At 46.0% G+C, this 19414-nt stretch overlaps 1 protein-coding gene across 21 annotated transcripts in view; it reads right to left on the minus strand.

The window, feature by feature from the left end:
• The window catches only part of LOC137625896 (zinc finger CCCH domain-containing protein 18-like), a 384898-nt gene that overhangs the window by 13902 nt on the left and 351582 nt on the right, over positions 1-19414 (minus strand). For all 21 annotated transcript variants that reach the window (XM_068356883.1, XM_068356874.1, XM_068357032.1 and 18 more), the window contains one exon: positions 12850-13002. In XM_068356883.1, coding sequence (XP_068212984.1) covers positions 12859-13002 — 144 coding nt within the window. In that variant the 3' untranslated portion in view covers positions 12850-12858. The remainder of the gene's footprint in view (positions 1-12849; positions 13003-19414) is intronic.

A 19414-nucleotide genomic window follows, 5' to 3' on the forward strand; every position in this document is an offset into this window, starting at 1 on the left:
AACTTGTCTGACCGACATGTTTTTGCGGTAAGGAAGCGAGGTCGCAATGGCTCTCACTTCGTGAGCCTGCACTTTTAAAGGGCCGAAGTGTTCCTCCTCACACAAGAACTGCGCTTCTCTTATAACTTCCCTCAGGAAAAAAGACGAGGTGTTCTTAGAAAGGGGTTTCTGAGGATCTTTCACCGAACACCACAAGGAGCTAGAAGAGCCTCTCACATTTTTAGTGTGAGACAAGTAGGCCTTGAGGGCTCGGACTGGACAGAGGAGCCTCTCTTGTTCTTGACCTACTAGGTTAGTCAAGTTAGGAACCTCTAAGGTCCTTGGCCAGGGCTTTGAAGGGTTCTCATTCTTGGCGAGGAAATCTATTCTTAAGGCACAAACTGCCCCATTCAGATTGAAGCCTACCTGCTTTTCAATTCCATGGACTTCACTGACCCTTTTAGCTGTTGCTAAGGCCAAAAGGAAGAGGGTTTTCTTCGTAACCTCCCTAAGAGGAGCTTGTGAGATGGGCTCAAATCTCTTGGTGCACAGAAATTTAAGAACCACATCAAGGTTCCAAGAAGGGGGCTTTAACTGGACCCGTTTGGTTGTCTCAAAAGACTTTAAGAGGTCATGTAAGTCCTTATCGTGAGACAAGTCCAAGCCTCTATGACGATAGACTGAAGCGAGCATGCTTTTGTACCTTTGATTGTGGACACAGCCAGCTTAGCGTCCTGCTTTAGGTACAACAAAAAATCAGCAATCTGGCTCACAGAGGTAGTGGATGAGGAAACCTTGCCCTTCCTACACCAAGCTCTAAAAGTCTCCCACTTGGACTGGTAGACTCTCTGTGAAGAGAGCCTTCTCGCTCTGGCGATAGCTTTCGCAGCTTGCGCTGAAAATCCTCTCGTTCTGACGAGCTTCTCGATAGTCTGAAGGCAGTCAGAACCCCCTGTTTTGATGATACCTCTCGAAGTGGGGTTGTCTGAGCAGCTTTGGACTTGCAGGAAGGCTTCTTGGAAAGTCCATCAACATGTCCACCACCTCCGTGAACCCTTCCCTTGTTGGCCAGAAAGGAGCTACCAGGATCATTCGTCCCAAATCGAGGAGGGAGAATTTCCCGACTACCAGGTTGATGATCTTGAACGGGGGAAAGGCATATGTGTCCATCCCCGTCCAATCCATCAAAAAGGCAGCCACTGCTATAGCCTCCTTGTCCGGAACCAGGGAGTAATAGATGGCGATCCTCTTGCTCAAGTTGGAGGCGAAAAGGTCTATTAGGGGTCTCTCCCACAGCCTCCAGAGACTCTGACAGACCTGTTGGTTGAGGGCCCATTCTGTGGGAAGGACCTGCCCTTTCCTGCTGAGCAAGTCCGCTCTCACATTCCTCTGTCCCTGTACAAACCTCGTCAGCAGATATACCTTGTTCTCCTTTGCTCAAAGAAGGAGCTCCCTTGCTGTTTCAAACAGGGACAGAGAGTGAATCCCCCCTTGTTTTCTGATGTACGCAAGAGCTGTGGTGTTGTCTGAGTTGACCTCCACAATCTTCCCAGACACCGGGTCTTTGAAGGCCTTTAGCCCCAGAAAAATGGCCATCAGCTCCTTCTTGTTGATGTGCCATTCCAACTGATTTCCTTCCCAAGAGCCTGAGACCTTCTTGCTTCCTAGTGTTGGCCCCCAACCTGACTCTGACGCGTCTGAAAACAACACTAGGTCTGGGGTCTTCTTGTGTAAGGAGATCCCTTCCCCCAACAAGGCTGGATCCAGCCACCACTTCACAAAATCCTTGACTTCTGCTGGAATGGGGAAGGAAAAGAAGTCTTCCTGCATCTTTCTGTTCCACGTTTTCGAAAGAAAGTGCTGTAGAGGCCTTAGATGGAGTCTCCCCAGTGAGACAAACTGCTCGAGGGAGGAGAGAGTTCCCAGCAAACTCATCCACCCTTTCACTGAGCACCTCTTCTTATCCAGAAAACTTCGGACTTTTTCAAGACACTTGGTCTGTCTTTCCTGTGAGGGAGAAGCCCGAAAAAGAACTGAATTCAGAACTATCCCCAAATAGAGAATAGTCTGATTTGGCTTGATCTGAGACTTCTCCCTGTTGATGACCAGGCCTAGATCTTGAGCCATCATAAAAGTCTTTCGTAAATCCTCCAGACATTTCTCCTTCGATCGTGAACGAATCAGCCAATCGTCCAGATAGAAGGATATCCTTATTCCCTCTTGATGCAGCCAGCGTGACACATTCGCCATTATCCCGGTGAAGACTTGAGGAGCCGTGCTGAGACCGAAGCAAAGTGCTCTGAATTGGAAGCACTTGCCCTGCATTACAAATCTCAGGTACTTCCTTGAAGTCGGATGGATGGGGACGTGGAAATACGCGTCCTGCAAATCGAGGGACACCATCCAGTCCCCTGGACGTACTGATGCCAGCACAGACTGCGTCGTCTCCATGGAGAACTTCGTCTTCTCCACAAAGACGTTCAGAGAACTGACATCCAGGACGGGTCTCCATCCGCCCGAGTTCTTGGGCACTAAAAACAGGCGATTGTAAAAGCCTGGGGAGGATAGATCCCGAACTGGTTCTATCGCTCCCTTGTCAAGCATTTGGTCGACTAGGTCTAGGAGGGCCTTCTGTTTCCTCGGATCTGTGTACTGGGCTACTAAGGCCAGCGGAGTATCTGGAAGAGGAGGTTTCTTCAGAAAGGGGATCTTGTATCCTTCCTTGATGACTGAGAGGGACCAGGTGTCTGTCCCTCTTCTCTTCCAAAACTGCCAAAAACCTGACAGTCTTGTGCCTACTGTCTGGAGGAGATGAGCTTCATTTTCTGGAGCTAGCTCTGAACGAACCTCGGTTCGATCTTGGTCCTGACTCTTGCCTTCTTCCTTTAAAATCTGGTCTTGAAGTAGCCCTGCCCCAAAAGGGCTGCTAGAATTTCTTTTCCTCCCGTTTCGAAGAAGAAGGAGCGGATGCCAAGGGCTTACGAGCCGAACGAGATAATAGGTCTTGGGTGGCTCTTTGGGCCAGCGAAAGCATAATGTCTCTCACCAGGGTCTTGGGAAAAAGATGTTGAGACAGGGGGGCATAAAGAAGCTCAGACTTCTGCGCAATAGTAACAGACCTTGAAGTAAAAGAGCAAAGCAGGGCCCTCTTCTTTAGGATTCCAGCTGAGAACAGCGAAGCCAACTCATTCGCCCCATCTCTGAGGGCCTTGTTCATACAGGACATAACACTGGTTAGGTCTCGAGTTCCTTCCATCTGGTCAGTCTTCCTTGCCAGAGTCCCTAGCGACCAGTCTAGAAAACTAAAAACCTCAAAGGCTCTAAATATACCTTTGGCGAGATGATCAAGCTCCGACATCGACCACATGACTTTGGCTGAGTTGAGAGCATGCCTTCTAGCTGAGTCCACTAAGCCAGAGAAGTCACCCTTGGAGGAGGAAGGAACTTGCAGACCCAAAGGTTCCCCAGTCTCATACCACATACCAGCCTTAGAAGCAAGACGAGCTGGTGGAAACGCGAAGGAAGTCTTAACTGCTTGTCTCCGTTCCTTCATCCAGTCATCAATCTTCGCAAGAGCCTTCTTTGCAGAAATCTTTGCTTCATCTTGATGAAGGCCGACTGTTTCTTGGCCTTCTTTCTGTTAAATTGGGATTGAGGAGATTGCAGAGCAGCAGGTTGGAATTCCTCTCCATAAAGTTCCAGAAGGGAGCGAGAGAGAACTTTGTAATCTCCGGCAGCGTCAGCAGGTTTATCATCGTCATCAGAGACCTCCTCGAGGTCCTGATCCACATCTGCAACATCCTTCGAACGAGAAGAAGGCTCCTTAGAAACAGACAAAGGCAAATCAAAGGAATCGTCCTGCAAAAGAGGACTTGCATCCTGGCGCTGGAAAGAGGTATCGTCCTAGCGCCGAGCGCTAGAAGAGTCCTTGGAACGAGAAGCAGTATCATCCTGAGGAAGCAGGCTGGTATTGTCCTGGCGCCGAGAGCGAGAGGCAGAGTCGTTGTGGCATCGAGAAAGAGAGGCGGTATCGTCCTGGCGTTGTGAACGACAAGCGGTATCGTCCTGGCATCGTGAACGAGGGGCGGTATCATTCTGGCGTCATGAACGAGAGGCAGTATCGTCCTGGCGTCAAGAACGAGAGGCAGTATCGTCCTGGCGTCAAGAACGAGAGGCAGTATCGTCCTGGCGTCGAGAACGAGAGGCGGTATCGTCCTGGCGACGAGAAGAGGTATCGTCCTGGTGACGAGAGAAAGTATCATCCGGCGTAAGCATACCGTTATCGTTCTAGCGCCGAGAGAGAGAGAGGAGGTATTGTCCTGGCGCCGAGCAGTAGAGGAAGCAGAACAGTGTCGTGTCTTCAACGAAGAGAGTAAGGTTTCCTTAGGAGAAGAACTCCGTTCCCTCTTAGAAGTCGACTTCTTAATAGGCAAAGAGTCGTCTTTACGTCTATCAGAGTGGGCGTGAGGGCGGCTAAACGCTTGCACTAACGTAAAAAGTTGTTCCTGCACGACAGACATAAAGGATTTTGCAACTTCTGCTGGGTCTTGCGGTCCCGAAGGAGAGAACTGACAAATAACACTCGTAGAAGGGGAAGGATCTTCTGCTGTAATATCCTGACTTGCGGGCTTAGACTTCGTCCTTTTCACAGGTACGGAGTAGAAATCGTCCTCCGACGGACAAGGTTCATGACTGCTAGAACCGGGAGAGAAAGAACGAGACAGTTCGTCACGATTCCACCTCCTCTTAGTAGGTCTTGACGCTTCAAACTTCCATTTACGTCTGGGAGAATTCGGAGAAGAAATTAACACATCCGAAACGTCTTTTCTGTGACAGTCAAGAACAGCCTGGGAATCGGCAACAGGACTGTCTGCAGCAACGGCTGACTGAGGGTACGTACCTCTCACCCCCTTTCGGTTGTCGACGTACCTTCTCCCTTGGTCCTGGGAGCTTGGTAGAGGTCTAGGTCTAGGCCTAGGGTAATGACAGGTTCGATAAGTCGCCACCTCCACTGCACTTTCACAAGCACTAAAATCACTTTCACTATTCTTACCTTTAAAGGCTGCAAGTTGTTCTTTAATGGCCTTCAAACTCGGCAGCCATCCTAGCGTACCGAGGGTCATCCGCAGATACGGATCCTGTAGAAGGGGCAGGAGTTACTAACTCAAGGGAAGGATCAACTTCCAAAGAGGAATTAATTATAGGCTCAAAAGATAAATCTACACTAAGTTCGTCTTCCTTTCCACTAACAGACTTAGACTTAGACCTAGAAGCTCTCCTAACTCTATCGAGCTCTAGCTTATGCACATAGCGCTTCATAACCAACCAATCCTTTTCATCCAAAACCTTACATTCCCCGCACCTATTCTTAAGGGCACATTCAAAACCCCTACAATTCAAACACACGGTGAGGATCTACCACCATTTTTGGTAAACTCGACTTACTTTCCTCATTCGCACAGACACGGAATTGAATTTTATCACTCATAATAATAACAGCAAAAAAGCAAAGAAATACAGTAACAAAAACACAAATGCCAAATCCCCAAATCAGTGTACTTCACCAAATAGCAGACTGATACAGCAAAACAGGGAAAGCGAAGAAAAACTCTTAAAGACGGACCAACGTGTTAGCGATCCGGCCAGCAGAGATGAACTGAAGAATAGAAAACGGGAAGGATTCCTTGTACCACCCTGTAAGGGTTGTTAACCACCTAACCGCCCAACCACCACAAGGCGGTTGCCGCGTTTTGAAAAATTCTGCCGAAAGTAGAGACATTTAGCTATATATATAATTGCCAGGTAAGTTCTATTCATAAAATTTTGAGATACGAGGATACAAGACAGTTCCATATGTGGCCGTTAGGTGGCCGAGTGAGCGAGAGGCTGCTCACAAGGACAGCATCGCTAGGTCTTTCCCGTCGGATCTCCGTAGCGTAAAGTTATCTCTGAACATCGGCCGTAGTGTTTGCATTTTTTATGTGTTTTTTGCATTATTCAGTACAGAATTGAGTGAATAAGCAATGGTCGATATAACCCAAGCTTTGATAGAGAAGTAACATGAACATCAGGGGAGGTTCATGGAAATAACGACACTACTATATCGCTCACTGTACACCTGGGATTTAAAAAAAGTAATACAGTAGGGTCCCGAATTACACGTGTTCTAATTACGCGATCGATAGTTTTTAAAAATTAATTTTCCTGTATCTGCGAGGAGCATTCTAAATCCGCGAGTCAAGCACCGCGAAGCGTAGGAAATCTATTGTTTTCTTAATTGTATTGGGGGGGGGGAGGGGGATGGTTCCCCGATGTCTGAGAAGACGGGGGGGGGGGGAGAATGTGAGAGAAAGATTTCTGTTCAAACATTTTAAGACTAGTTTTGGATGAAAAATGTTAAGGTTTGCCCATCTGTTGTGTGAACTTGTCGCTAGGCTAGCCTAACTGTCCAACACCTGTATGTATAATATTCCATATTTGTACTAATTAATTTTTATACTTACGTTGTGATTATGGTGAAAAATCCTTATTCATTAAACTTTAAATTAAAAACCATCAAAATAAAGACTATTTTATATCATGCTACTGCCAAACATGTCACCACAACCAAACCCATTACTTTGTTTAGTACGTTCCATCGCCGATCATAACTCGCTAACCAATTTTAACATCTGTCTATAGGTTAACTTTTGCGGCAAAAGATATCTTACCAGGTACTATGTAATAATAATGTTATAATTAATGTTGTTTTATTTATCCTTAGAAAATAAAAATATATGAAATATGAGCAATTTTGTTTCGTGTTGTTTTTTTTTTTCCCTAAAAAAACGCCTTCTTAAAAGGAAAACGTTTTTTTTTACGTTTCATCGTCGATCATAAACGCATTTACTCCTGAAAGTGATATTGAAGAGCTTTTACTAAAGATGTTATTATAAATAAAGATTATAAATAGGTGGTAAAATATCTATAATTAAAGTGTAGCAGCATCAAGAAATGTTGGGGTTCGCCCTTTACATAAGAATGTACTGTACATTGGATTAGACAGAACGTAGAAAAAATCAATTAGGGAAAAATCGGTATTCGATATCCTCTTCATCAGCATCGTCAATCGGGCTTTTTATTTTTTTTATTCTCAGTCGCTAACTAGTTATCGCACTGCCAAGATCTGCACACATTCCGATAATTCACATTTGAAGGTTTTCTGGGAGAGGATGGATAGAGAAAATACCGAACTATATAAAATGTTTTTTTAACCTGTTAAGCGTCACCCACGTGATAAACCGTTCACCACGATCTACTCGGTACCGCCTTCAACTGTATATTCCGTTCATGACTTTAATTGCCTTTTACAAGCCGTCAGTCTCGTGATGTTACTTTACTCATATAGTAAGTATAGGATCACCACTTGGCAACACTCTCAGCATATGGGGACTGTGAATAGAAACATATATGATGTCTGGCAACTATTTTTCTGAAGGTAGCTTGATGTTACAAAACTGTGGTTTCCTATCAGTGCGCTCGGGCGTTCATGCATAAGTGGTTATTTGTTGTTCCTTTTGTAATGAAAGGTCTAAAGAGGAAGGTTATTTCTTTAGATGAAATAAATGATATTCTTGTTGAGGAATTTGATAATGATAACCTGTTTGATAATGAGAGCACTAGTTCTGAATCCTCCAGTGATGAGTATATTGAAGAAACAAAGTTTTCTTTCAATGCCGAAAGCAAAAATGACTTCTCATTACCGAATGACTGGACAACGAAATTTCACAAAACTATAAAGGGAAAGGAAACGCAGAGAGAGAGAGAGAGAGAGAGAGAGAGAGAGAGAGAGAGAGAGAGAGAGAGAGAGAGAATAAAGTGGATAAATAATGTACAAATGTATGACGAACATATTTGAAAACTACAGGAAACGATAAGGAGAGAGAGAGAGAGAGGAGAGACCTATCCCTTTCCTTTTGTTGCTTATCCAGGCGTAAGATTTACGATTGAAAATAAAAAGAACCCATTAGAATACAGTGAACCCTCGCTACTTCGCGGTTCGACAATCGCGGATTCACCACTTCGCGGGGTTTTCCCATAACCCATATATATATACATATCGCGGATTTTCCGGAAAATTCGAAAATACCGCGAAATCTGAAGACAACCAAATACGATATTTTGTTACCTGTTATTCCATTAATACTGTAATTAGTAATATCTGTTCTTACTGATTGTTCATTGCATTACATATGATATATAATTCAGCACAGAAAGAAATAAAACACGAAAAGAGAATGTGATCATACGATAATTCAGTACTGTATACAGTACGTAGTAAAATTAAATCGAACATGAAACGCAAATCAGATGCAGTCATACCATATTAGAATGGTGTGTACTGTAATGGATGTGCTTCTTTTCCATGAATCTTTTGTATGTATACGTACGTAGTACTGCATCCAATAATATTCTTTGTTGCAAAAATCACATTTCGAATAAGCGTACGAAAGAGAGAGAGAGAGAGAGAGAGAGAGAGAGAGAGAGAGAGAGAGAGAGAGAGAGAGAGAGAGAGAGAGAGAGAGAGGCGTAAAATAGCGTACGTAAAGCTGTATTATTATTATTGTTATTATTATTATTATTGTTGTTGTTGTTAATAAAATTATTATTGTTATTATTATCATTATTATTACTGTACAGTATTATCATTATTTATTATTATTACGGTATTTACTTAATCTACGTACGTTCGGTATGCGCGGGGCATCTTCTATGAGTAGGTAACCAACGCATCATAGTACTGTAAGACGGGCTGTGATTGGTTCAAGCGCTGATAGATGACGAATCAGAACTCAAGTTTTGTTATCTAGCCTGTGATTGGTGTTTTGCCCGCATCTCCTACCCGCAGCATCTAAGTTCTCGCGGGGCTGGATCGTCCACTCTCTGTTACCGCGTATCGCTGAGTAGACGTTCTTAAGTATGTGAATCTGTGCTGTGTGCGACTTTTTTAAGTTGAACTTTTTGTTACTGTAAATCCTACTGTAATGGCTCCCAAGCGTTCTGCTTCTCTTAAGGCTGGTAGTGAGCCTAAACGCCACCGAAGGATGATGACGATAGCTGAGAAGGTTACGCTTCTCGACATGTTAAAAGATGGTAGAAGTTACGCGGCTGCCGGCCGCCATTTTGGCATCAACGAATCTACGGTTCGCTATATCAAGAAGGACGAGGCGAACATTAGAAAGACGGCTGCAATCACCTTTAGCAGATCAGCGAAGCGAGTCGTTACAACGCGTAATAAAACGATCGTACGCATGGAAGGTGCTTTAGCTGTGTGGATTGCCGACTGCCGGAAGAAGAACATAGCGTTGGATACGAACACCATCCAAACAAAGGCTTTGAGCTTATATTAGAATTTTGCTGCAAAGGAACCTAAAGACGACGACGGCAACCATGCTGATGATGATGATGATGCAGATGATCCTCAACCAGGGACATCCACTGATTCCCAGCCTCAGAAACGTTTTTCCGCCAGCAAAGGATGGTTCGCGAAGTTTCAGAAACGCTTCGCCCTGAAAAGCGTTTCCCTGCATGGGGAGTCTGCTTCCGCTGACACTGCCGCTGCTGAAACTTACGTGAACCAGACGTTCAAGAATATTATCGCCGAAGGTGGATACAAGCCGGAACAAGTCTTTAATATGGATGAGACTGGCTTGTTTTGGAAGAGAATGCCGTCGCGAACTTTCCTGTTCAAAGAGGAAGCCAAAGCCTCTGGCTTTAAAGCATTCAAGGATCGCGTTACCCTCGTGATGTGTGGCAATGCTGCTGGATTTTTGTTAAAGCCGGGGCTTATTTATAAGTCGAAAAATCCTCGCGCTTTGAAAAATAAAAATAAGAATCTCCTTCCCGTGTACTGGATGCATAATCAAAAAGCATGGATTACGAAGATGCTGACCTCCAACTGGTTCCATCAGTGTTTTATCCCGCAAGTCAGCAAATATCTCTTAGAGAAGGGCTTGCCATTCAAGATCCTTCTCCTTATGGATAACGCTGGTGGACACGCAACTGACCTGTCGCATGAGGGCATTCAGGTTGAGTTCCTGCCACCCAACACCACGTCATTAATTCAACCGATGGACCAGGGGGTTATCAGGGCGTTCAAGGCCCTCTACACGAAGAACACCTTGGCGGACCTCGTTGCGTGTGGATGCTGCCCAAGATGACGAGGATGAAGATTTTAACTTGAAGGCGTACTGGCGGCAGTACACCATAGCCACGTGCCTGCAGAATATTCAGAAGGCACTTCAAGAGATGAAACCTGCAACTGTGAATGCGAGCTGGAAGAAGTTGTGGCCCGATATTGTTTACGACGACAAGGGATTTACTCCGTCGGAAATCCAACACTCTGCAATACGCAAATCTGTGCAGTTGGCTGCCATAATTGGAGGTGACGGGTTTGGCGACATGACGACTGAAGACGTCGACGAGTTGTTGGACTGCCATTCCCAGCCCCTAACTGACGCAGACCTCGAAGACCTGACGAAATCGGCAAGTGAAGAAGAGAGTGATACCCAGGAAGAGACCCAAGAAAATGTCGAAGAAACGGGCTTAACATTAGAACGGCTTGCCAAGGCCTGCAACCATGCGAAGGAGTTGAAAGAAATATTGCAAGAGTGGGACGAGGATATGGTTCGCTCGATGCAATTCTGCAACAAGATCGATGAAGACATGACTCCCTACAAAATGCTCTTGGATCGAAAAAAGAAGCAGCGGCAACAACTTCCGATCACAATGTTCTTCCAGCCTTGCAAAAAAGAGCCAGTTCCTCCTGCTAGTACGCCTTCGGAAGAAATTGAAGTAGTTTCCCAGGAAGAAGTTGAAGAGGTGTCCCAGGAAAAGACACCTCCGTCTGAAGAGACGTAAAATACTATCATTGGCTGCACAGTAGAACACATCATCAGCTTCATCATCATCATTTCTACTGTGCAGCAAATTCATCGCCATCACCATTCAAGTTTTTCTTCAACTTCTTTCGTGGTGAGTACAGTAACAATCTTTATTTTTTACTTTAATATTCTTACTGTACATTCTAAAACTGTATTTGTGCCTGTTTTATAGTTTAGTACTGTACGTACTGTATGCATTAAGTTAAAGGGAAGGTTTTAAAAGTCTACATGTTGTAACCTATCATATTTTTTTTGTTTAAAATTTACATTTACGTACGTAAAACAATCTCTCTCTCTCTCTCTCTCTCTCTCTCTCTCTCTCTCGTAAATTGTTTTCCTGCTTTGCTACGTACAATACTGTATAAATTATATTTGTAAGGTAACATATTTTGTAAATGCTTTTACTGTAAATATTGTATGTACTGTATCATTACTTATCACTATCATCATGCGCGTTAAATGCCTTGTTTGTTCTGAGCGTGGTTGTTTACTGAGCGTACACGCCGTCGTTTCAGGCGGCGTCATAAAGAAAAACATTTCATTTGGAAGTCCTAAGAAAAATACGTAAAATAAAACATTGGTAATAAAAAAATCAACATACAGTACTGTATAATCAATATAATCGATGCAAAAACTAACCTATATATATATGTGTACAGTACACTAAATGAGTTTGTTTCTTCATTATGATCAGAGATGAACGTAAACAAAACATTGGTTGCCATTTTTTATCGTGCTTTTTAGGTGTTTAGGAAACGCATGATATAAAATCGCCTTTAATATTTGTGCCTGTTTTAGTTTAGGGTGCTGTAGTACATGCATTATGTGTTCTGTACATTAAAGGGTGGTTTGTTAACAGTACTACGTACAAGGGAAGGTTTTAAAAGTCCGAATATACATGTTAAATAAATAGGTAAATATGATGTTACTACTTCGCGGATTTTCACCTATCGCGCCCGCGTCTGGAACCTATCTACCGCGATAAACGAGGGTTCACTGTATTCAGTATTATGTAGCCATTTGAAATTAAATAATAGTAGTATTAATTGTTTTTTTTACTCAACCATTTAATTAATATCCCTACTTTTAACTATAATTACGAATTATAAGCATAAAGAAATTATATTAACTTTGAAATATTATCATTAGTGAAATGACCGCTCAGGGCAAAAAAAGCGTGATTATCGTACAGCAGCCTAGTGCACACTTGCGCCTACTGGCCGTGTTTACGTGTGGGAGTGTCATCATGGATATACAGTACTATACTGTAATTTTTAACTATTGCTAGATACTGTATCAAACCTTGAAAACCCTTTTTTGTTTTTTGTATCTATAAGAAATAATTCTACATCATTCGGAAAATACTGAAAACAGTAAGCTATGCATAGTACAGTAGTAAATACTACAGTCATAGAAAATTATCAAAACTTTAACAACTTTTTATTGTTTTATTTATCCATAAAAGAAATTTTGTACAGTATTTTATAAAAAAATCTATAAGAAGGATTTCTTACAGTATTGTTAAGATAAAAGCTACAGTATATATATATAATATATATATATATATATATATATATATATATATATATATATATATATATATATATATGTGTTTTTATATATATATAATATATACATACATACATACACACATACATACACACACACAGTGTATATACAGTATATATATAGCTAGAAAGCTAGAAATGGAGTGAAAAAAAAATTGACGGGTAGGTTGCTGTTTGCCGCCATGATGTGTTTCAAAATATACGAATTTCCAATTACACGAGGCCTTTCATCGACCAAATTCTCGCATAATTCGGGACCCTACTGTACTAACATAAAACCAAGAAGGTCATTATTAAATTTCTTTATTACAGTGATGGATTTAAAATTCCACATTTGAATAAAATTGGAAAAGATACTAAATTTTTTTCATGAAACTTACCTTGATATGCTATGTTGGTAACTTAGTTCTCTTTCTGGCTATGGCATCCTCGACAGCTCTGAGCTGCTTAAGTAACTCTTCTCTTCTATTAGCTTGAGGCTTTTTAACTTGTGGAGCAACAGGAGCTATAGGTGGAGGGCTTCTGGCTACAATCTAGGAATAAAATGATTAACAAATGAAAAAATGCATTTCTTTTTGTTACTTGGAAATAATGTTTCCTACTCTGAAGAACAAAAACCTTAATAAAAATCATAAAAACAATATATTGCATGATGTTTACGCATTTTGAAAGAACCGTCTTGAAATGTTACTATAATTTAAAAACTATGATCTTTAAAGTCAGGAATACTCTGCTACAGCTCAGCAATAGATAATCCTTTAATCCAGCAATAATTAAAGGAAATGATCTAAAGTAGCTAATTACAATAAAATTTTTGACCGTTGAGGCTTCAAGATTGCCAGATTGTTAATACTACAGTACAGTCCTGTATATGTATTTGGGTATTGTTTTACATCTCTTAAATTACCAATAAGAGAAGACCTATATTCGACCCACCATACCATATATCAAATGAATTGCAAATAAAAACTTCCCTTAATGCAGTAACTTCTTTCAAGTTCATATAAAAACTTACCTATTGTGATGCAGTAACTTATTTTCAGTCACAACTCTACTAAAAGAACATTTATGTGTATGTACAGTTTTGATGTAATAGTGGCTGATGCAATTCTGTACTGTATTACATAATATCAAGGTGAAAATAGTAAAAGGTTAAGGAACAATATAATATGAACAGTAGATTATGTAAATAAAGTAGGCTTGAGACATTACCAAAGGCTAACTTGATTAGAGCTTTTGTAAAAAAAAAAAAAAAAAAAAAACATCAAAAATTTTAAGTAAGTTGTATTTTTCCTAATAGTACTTACCTCGAACTACTTTCTTAGGAGGATCTGGGATCTCCTCATTAACCGACCAAGAATTTTGCGTAGTTCCCCCTCTCTCCGTTACCTTGTCGGGGCACTCCGGGGTGGAAGGATACTCGCCCTGGGGCGCCCCGGAGTCAGCGCGTGAGGAAGTGCTGCTAGGTCGTCAGTAAGCATATGTTTTAAGTCCTCCTCGAACTCCTGTAAGATACTCGGGGTAGGATGGGTGGGCCATAACCCGAAAGTAGTTCGAGGTAATACAGTTAGGAAAAATACAAATTACTAAAAATTTGTGATTTGTTCCAACACGGAGTACTTACCTCGAACTACTTTCTTAGGAGACTTATACCTTAGGAGGAGGGAGTGGCTTACAGGCCGGAATATATCGCAACCATCCTGGGGCACAAGACCTAGATAGGAGGCTAGGTCTAGACTACCCAGTGGAGAGGTAGGAGAGCAGGGGAAAGCACGCAAAAGTCTACCTTATGTACAACTCACCTTTATATATAATCCAGACATGGTGTACCTCAACGTCCATCTCTCACATGGAAGGATAGGAAAAGGGTGGGAGAAGGGAGAGGGTAGCAAGGAAGGGGGGGGAGTAAGGAGGAACCTGTCACTTGCGATTACTTCCCATGGGCTATCCGGGGCCCAAAACCACTAAACTTGCTGCATAGCTGAAATTACTGGCCCAATGGAGAAGGCATCCAGGGACTTCCTCGTGCAATCCTTGTCTAGCCCAAGTACCCGCTCGTAAGATTTGGCCCACTGCCATGTTGGTGTCAAAGGCAAGGACGTGCTAAGGCCCCTAATATCATGGAGTCTCGGGGTCCCAGGGACCGTGAAACCATCACCCTCGTACGCCGTCTTGATAACCTGTCGGAGCCAGAAAGATATAGTGTTCTTAGAGATTGCTTTCTTGACTGGGCCAGATACGAACAAACTTTTAATAGCTGGCCTGAGGTTGGATGTTCTACAGAGATATTTCCTGATAGTCCTCATGGGGCACAAAAGCAGGTCTTCCGGATTATCTGAGCGCGGAATTGTTGGAATAGAGAATTCCTCGAACCTAGGGTCCGCAATTGCTGGGTTCTGGGTCTTTGAAGGACAAGCCGTGGAGTTCACTCACCCGTTTGGCAGAGGCAAGAGCTAGCAAGAATACAGCCTTGAGGGTGAGGTCCTTATCTAGGATGTCTTTAAGAGGCTCGAAGGGGGGCCTCGAGAGAGCCCTGAGGACCTTGGCTACATCCCACTGAGGAACCCTTGAGGAGCGAGGGTCACACAACTGTTCAAAACTCCTGATGAGCATGGATATGTGGCGAGAAGCCCCTAGGTTGATGCCCTTGAGTTGGAAAACCTGGCCCAGTGCTGCACGGACTCCTTTGATGGCTGGAATGGAGACTCCCCGGTCATCCCTAAGGTGAACTAGGAAGTCTGCAATACTGTGGACCGATACGTCTAAGGGCCGCAGATTCTGTGTGGCACACCATTTAACAAAAGTGGCCCACTTGGCCTGGTACACAACGCACGAGGACTTCCGGAGATATCCCGACATCCTGGCAGCAGTCTTATCCGAGAATCCCTCTTTCCTTAGCAGGCGCTTGATAACCTCCACGCATGTAGTCTCAGGCCCTGGGAGTTTTTGTGTAGCCTTCGGAAGTGAGGTTGGCTTAGTAGGTCTTCTCTTGCCGGAAGGGGCCACGGAGGAAGGGTGGCCAGGTCCTGAAGACCCGCGAACCACTCCCTCTCTGGCCAACAGGGCGCTACCAAAATCATCTTTGTAGATCTCGACTGCCTTAGCCTGTTGAGCACCTGCCTGATGATCCCGAAGGAGGGAAAGGCATAAACGTTGAGGCCGTCCCACGAGTGTTGGAAGGCGTCCTCGAACGCTGCTATCAGATCTGGTACTGGGAGGCAGAATACGGGAAGCTGTGCACTGAGCCTTGTGGTGAACAGGTCTATCGCCGGGGAGCCCCAACTCTGGAGAACCTCCTGTGCCACCTGCGGATGAAGAGACCTTTCTGACCCTACTACCTGTCCTGTCCTGCTGAGGCCGTTGGCCAGGACGTTTCTCTTTCCCGAAATGAACCTGGCTGTGAGCAGAATGTGGTTCCTTTCGGTCCATTCCAGGATTTGAGCCGTGAGGTCGCACAGTTCCCTTGACCTTAAGCCTCCCTGCTTCTTGATGTACGCCACCACCGTGGCGTTGTCGCACATGAGTGACACCGAGTTTCCCCGGAGGAGACGGGCGAATGATGCCAGGGCCTTCTGTACCGCCATGAGTTCGAGCAGATTAATGTGTCGGGACCTTTCCTCCACTGATCATTTTCCCTCTGCTGTTTCTTCCAGGAGATGAGCTCCCCACCCCTCTTTCGATGCGTCCGTGAAGAGCATCATCTCCGGAGGAGCGGAAGCGCACGGAATTCCTTTCAGCGTGTTCCTCCTGTCGGACCACCAAAGGAGCATGTCCTTGGAGGACAGGGACACCTTGACTAGCTTCTGTGGGGACTCCTTCGCTGACAAGAGATCCTTCAGGTTCCATTGTATTGGTCTGAGCTTGAGCCTGCTTTGTGGGACCAATTTTTCCAACAAGACCAAGTGACCCACTAGTCTCTACCAATCCTTGGCTCTCATTGGATGTCTGCTATAAACGGGCGAATCACTTGGTCTAGGTTGTCCAGCCTCTCCTGGGAAGGGAAGGCTCTCGCCAGCTAGGAATCCAGGACCATCCCCAGGTACGTCATCCTGGTGGTGGGGACTAACTGGGACTTCTCGAGGTTGATCGTAATCTCGAGCTCCTTGCAGAAGTGCAGCAGAAGTGTGCCTTGATCTTATAAGACTGCCTCTGAGGCTGAAAGCAGCAACCAGTTGTCTAGGTACCTGACCAACCTGATGCCCTGTTTGTGTGCCCAGACTGAAACCAGGGCGAACACCCTCATGAACACTTGTGGAGCTGTCGACAGGCCGAAGAAGAGGGTCTTGAACTGAAGGGACTGGGAACCCCCCCTTACTCTGAGGAACCTCCTGCTGGAGGGGTATACGGGGATTTGAAAATAAGCATCCTTGAGATCCAGGGACATCATGAAATCCCCTTCCCTCAAGGCCACCAGCACCGCCTTCGGCGTGTCCATCTTGAAGGGGGTCTTCTTGATGAACTTGTTCAGAGCCGAGAGGTCGATGACTGGCCTCCAACCTCCCGTCGCTTTCTCCACCAGGAAGAGCCTGCTGTAGAAACCCGGAGAAGGCTCGTGGACGGGCTGTAGGGTTCCCTTGCTTAACATGGCTTCCACTTCTGCTTGCAGGGCTGCTCTCTTCTCTGTTGTCTTTGGGTGCTAGCCACTCTGCTCGATGTTCAGGGATCAGAGGGGGCAGTTCTGCCAGGAAGGAAATCCTGTATCCCTCCCTGAGGACTGTCACCGTCCACGGATCCGCTCCGTTGTCCCGCCATGCTTGCCAATACTGTTTGAGGCATCCCCCCACCTGAGGTGTGGGAAGGCGTAGGGGGCCTCTCTCCCTATCTCCTTCTAGGGAGATGGCTAGAGCGGCCTCTCCTTGATCCTGAGTATTTCGGTCTAAAGGAGGCCTGAGGCTGGGCACCACCCCTTCTGGAGGGCCGTGGGGACTGTTGCCAGGAAGAGGAGGAGGCCTCCTGCCTAGCTGACAATCTTCTAAATGAAGGCTACCTTGCCACCTGTTGTCTGCGTTCGGCCGAACTTTTCAACTTCCCAACCCTCTCTATTGTCTCCGCTACTGGCTGAAGGGGGAACACGGTCTCGCACCAGACAGGGGAGTTCCTTAAGAATTTAGCTTCTCTCTCGGGGAGCCTACGGGGCAGCCTGTTCAACACCGTGTCCCTTCTCCTCAGAACCCAGTTAGCTGTCTGGGTAAGGGACTGGAAGGTGAGGAACTTCATCGACTTGCCCCCCAAGCGGATTAGTTCCTGTAACAGGGCCTGATTCTCCAGCACCGACAGGTCGTGCTCCAGTTGGAAACCTGCTAGGGTGCATGCCCACCAGTCCAACCATGAGGTTACATTCACTATATCTTGCGAGGTGTACTCCATCATGGCGGCCTCTGCTTGCGAGAACACCACCAGAGCGTTCAGGCTCCTCTCATCGGTGTTGCCCTGGTTCAGGGTAGCGACCGCCTCTTTCTGTGTGCGGGGCTCGGAGTGCCGCCCGTCTGGGACATAGAACTTCTTCTGGGTTTTAAGGCCCGGCAGGAACTTGAAGGAACCCTGGGCTCTCAGTGAGTTCTTCGGGCCTGACACAAACCGATCTACATGTTCCATCCCCAGGGCAATGTCGGGCGCTGAAGGTAGGGTCAGGGATGGTTTCTGTTGGACAGAATTGTCAACCATCCTGCCCAAACCTGACAGCCAGGCTTGTTCCGACGAAGGCTGAGGCTCGTCCAGCCAATGGTGGTGTCGAATGAGGGCCAGAACCTTCCTGTATGATGAGACTTTGTCTGGAGACCACTCGCCTGCACCCAACAACTCCTCCACTATCTGCACCTCCGTGTCGGAAGCAGCATCGAACACGCAGGGATCCGTGGGAGCGGAGGCATCTCTCCCCTCTTGGCGGGAGGATGGAGCGGCTGCCTCCGCCGCGGATAGAGCCGCCAGGGTGGGGGTAGCCGTCATGGGTCTACCCCCTCCCGGGGAATCCGGACGGCGCTGCTTGATGGTCGTGGCAGCGGCGTGCTCCGTAACTTGGCCGGAGCCGCTGCGACGAAGTGGCTGAGGGGCCGAGCCGCTGGGTCCCATCCACGTAGGGTCCCGTCGCGCGGATGGAGCCGATGACTTGCCGGGAAGGGGCAACTGGAAGTGTGCCAACGGCTGCACCCGACGAGCGGGCGGGGCCGAAGAGACCCTGGGCAAGGGTACGGAAGCGGCTCCAGCAGCCACCAAGGCAGGCACTGGAGCGGCAGCCGTCTTGCTAGACTCACGACGGTGACGAACCACTGTGATGTATCTCCTTCTCGAGGACTTCGACCTCTTCCTGGCCGGGCTGGCGTGGGAGCTAGCTCTCCTCCTTCTGGACCTCTTCCTCTTTCTCCTAGAGTCCCGGCTGCTAGAGCTTTCCGACAAGAAAGAGCTGTAGGAGGAGTAGCTGTCCGAGGAAAAAGAGCCGTCTGAATCCTCTGACTCTATCACGAATCTTCTAGGGGTCCTTGATCTGGATACTAGGGTAGAGGGCTCCATGAAGTCCGGCGGAAGCGTAGCTGATGGCGCCGGGGGAGAGCGGATAACGGGTCGAGAGGCAAACCATCCCTCGAACTCTTCTTCATGCCGCATAGGGGACCTGAAGGGCGTCCTAGGCGCTGTCCACGCAATGGAGTCGGGGTCCGAAGAACACGTGGACCACCTTTCTTTGTCCTGACCGCTCCGGGAACCCGCTGAACCTGAAAAGCACTGCCACGATGGAGGGGTAGGCGCTGTTTCGGGCTTCCCCCACATCGGGTCTTCACTTGAGACAGGTCCTGCGGGCACCAGGCCTTCGTCTACCACACAAACTTCCGCCACACTAGCAGACACCCCACTCGTCTGCGTAGGCCCCTTCACAACATATTCCCCGACATCAGACTCGTGGGGAACGGCAATGGGCCGTTTCCCTGCAACGGAGTTACCTCGTCCCCTACC

Source organism: Palaemon carinicauda, chromosome 2 (genome assembly GCF_036898095.1).
Source record: "Palaemon carinicauda isolate YSFRI2023 chromosome 2, ASM3689809v2, whole genome shotgun sequence".
In the NCBI taxonomy this organism is placed as follows: Eukaryota; Metazoa; Arthropoda; class Malacostraca; order Decapoda; family Palaemonidae; genus Palaemon; species Palaemon carinicauda.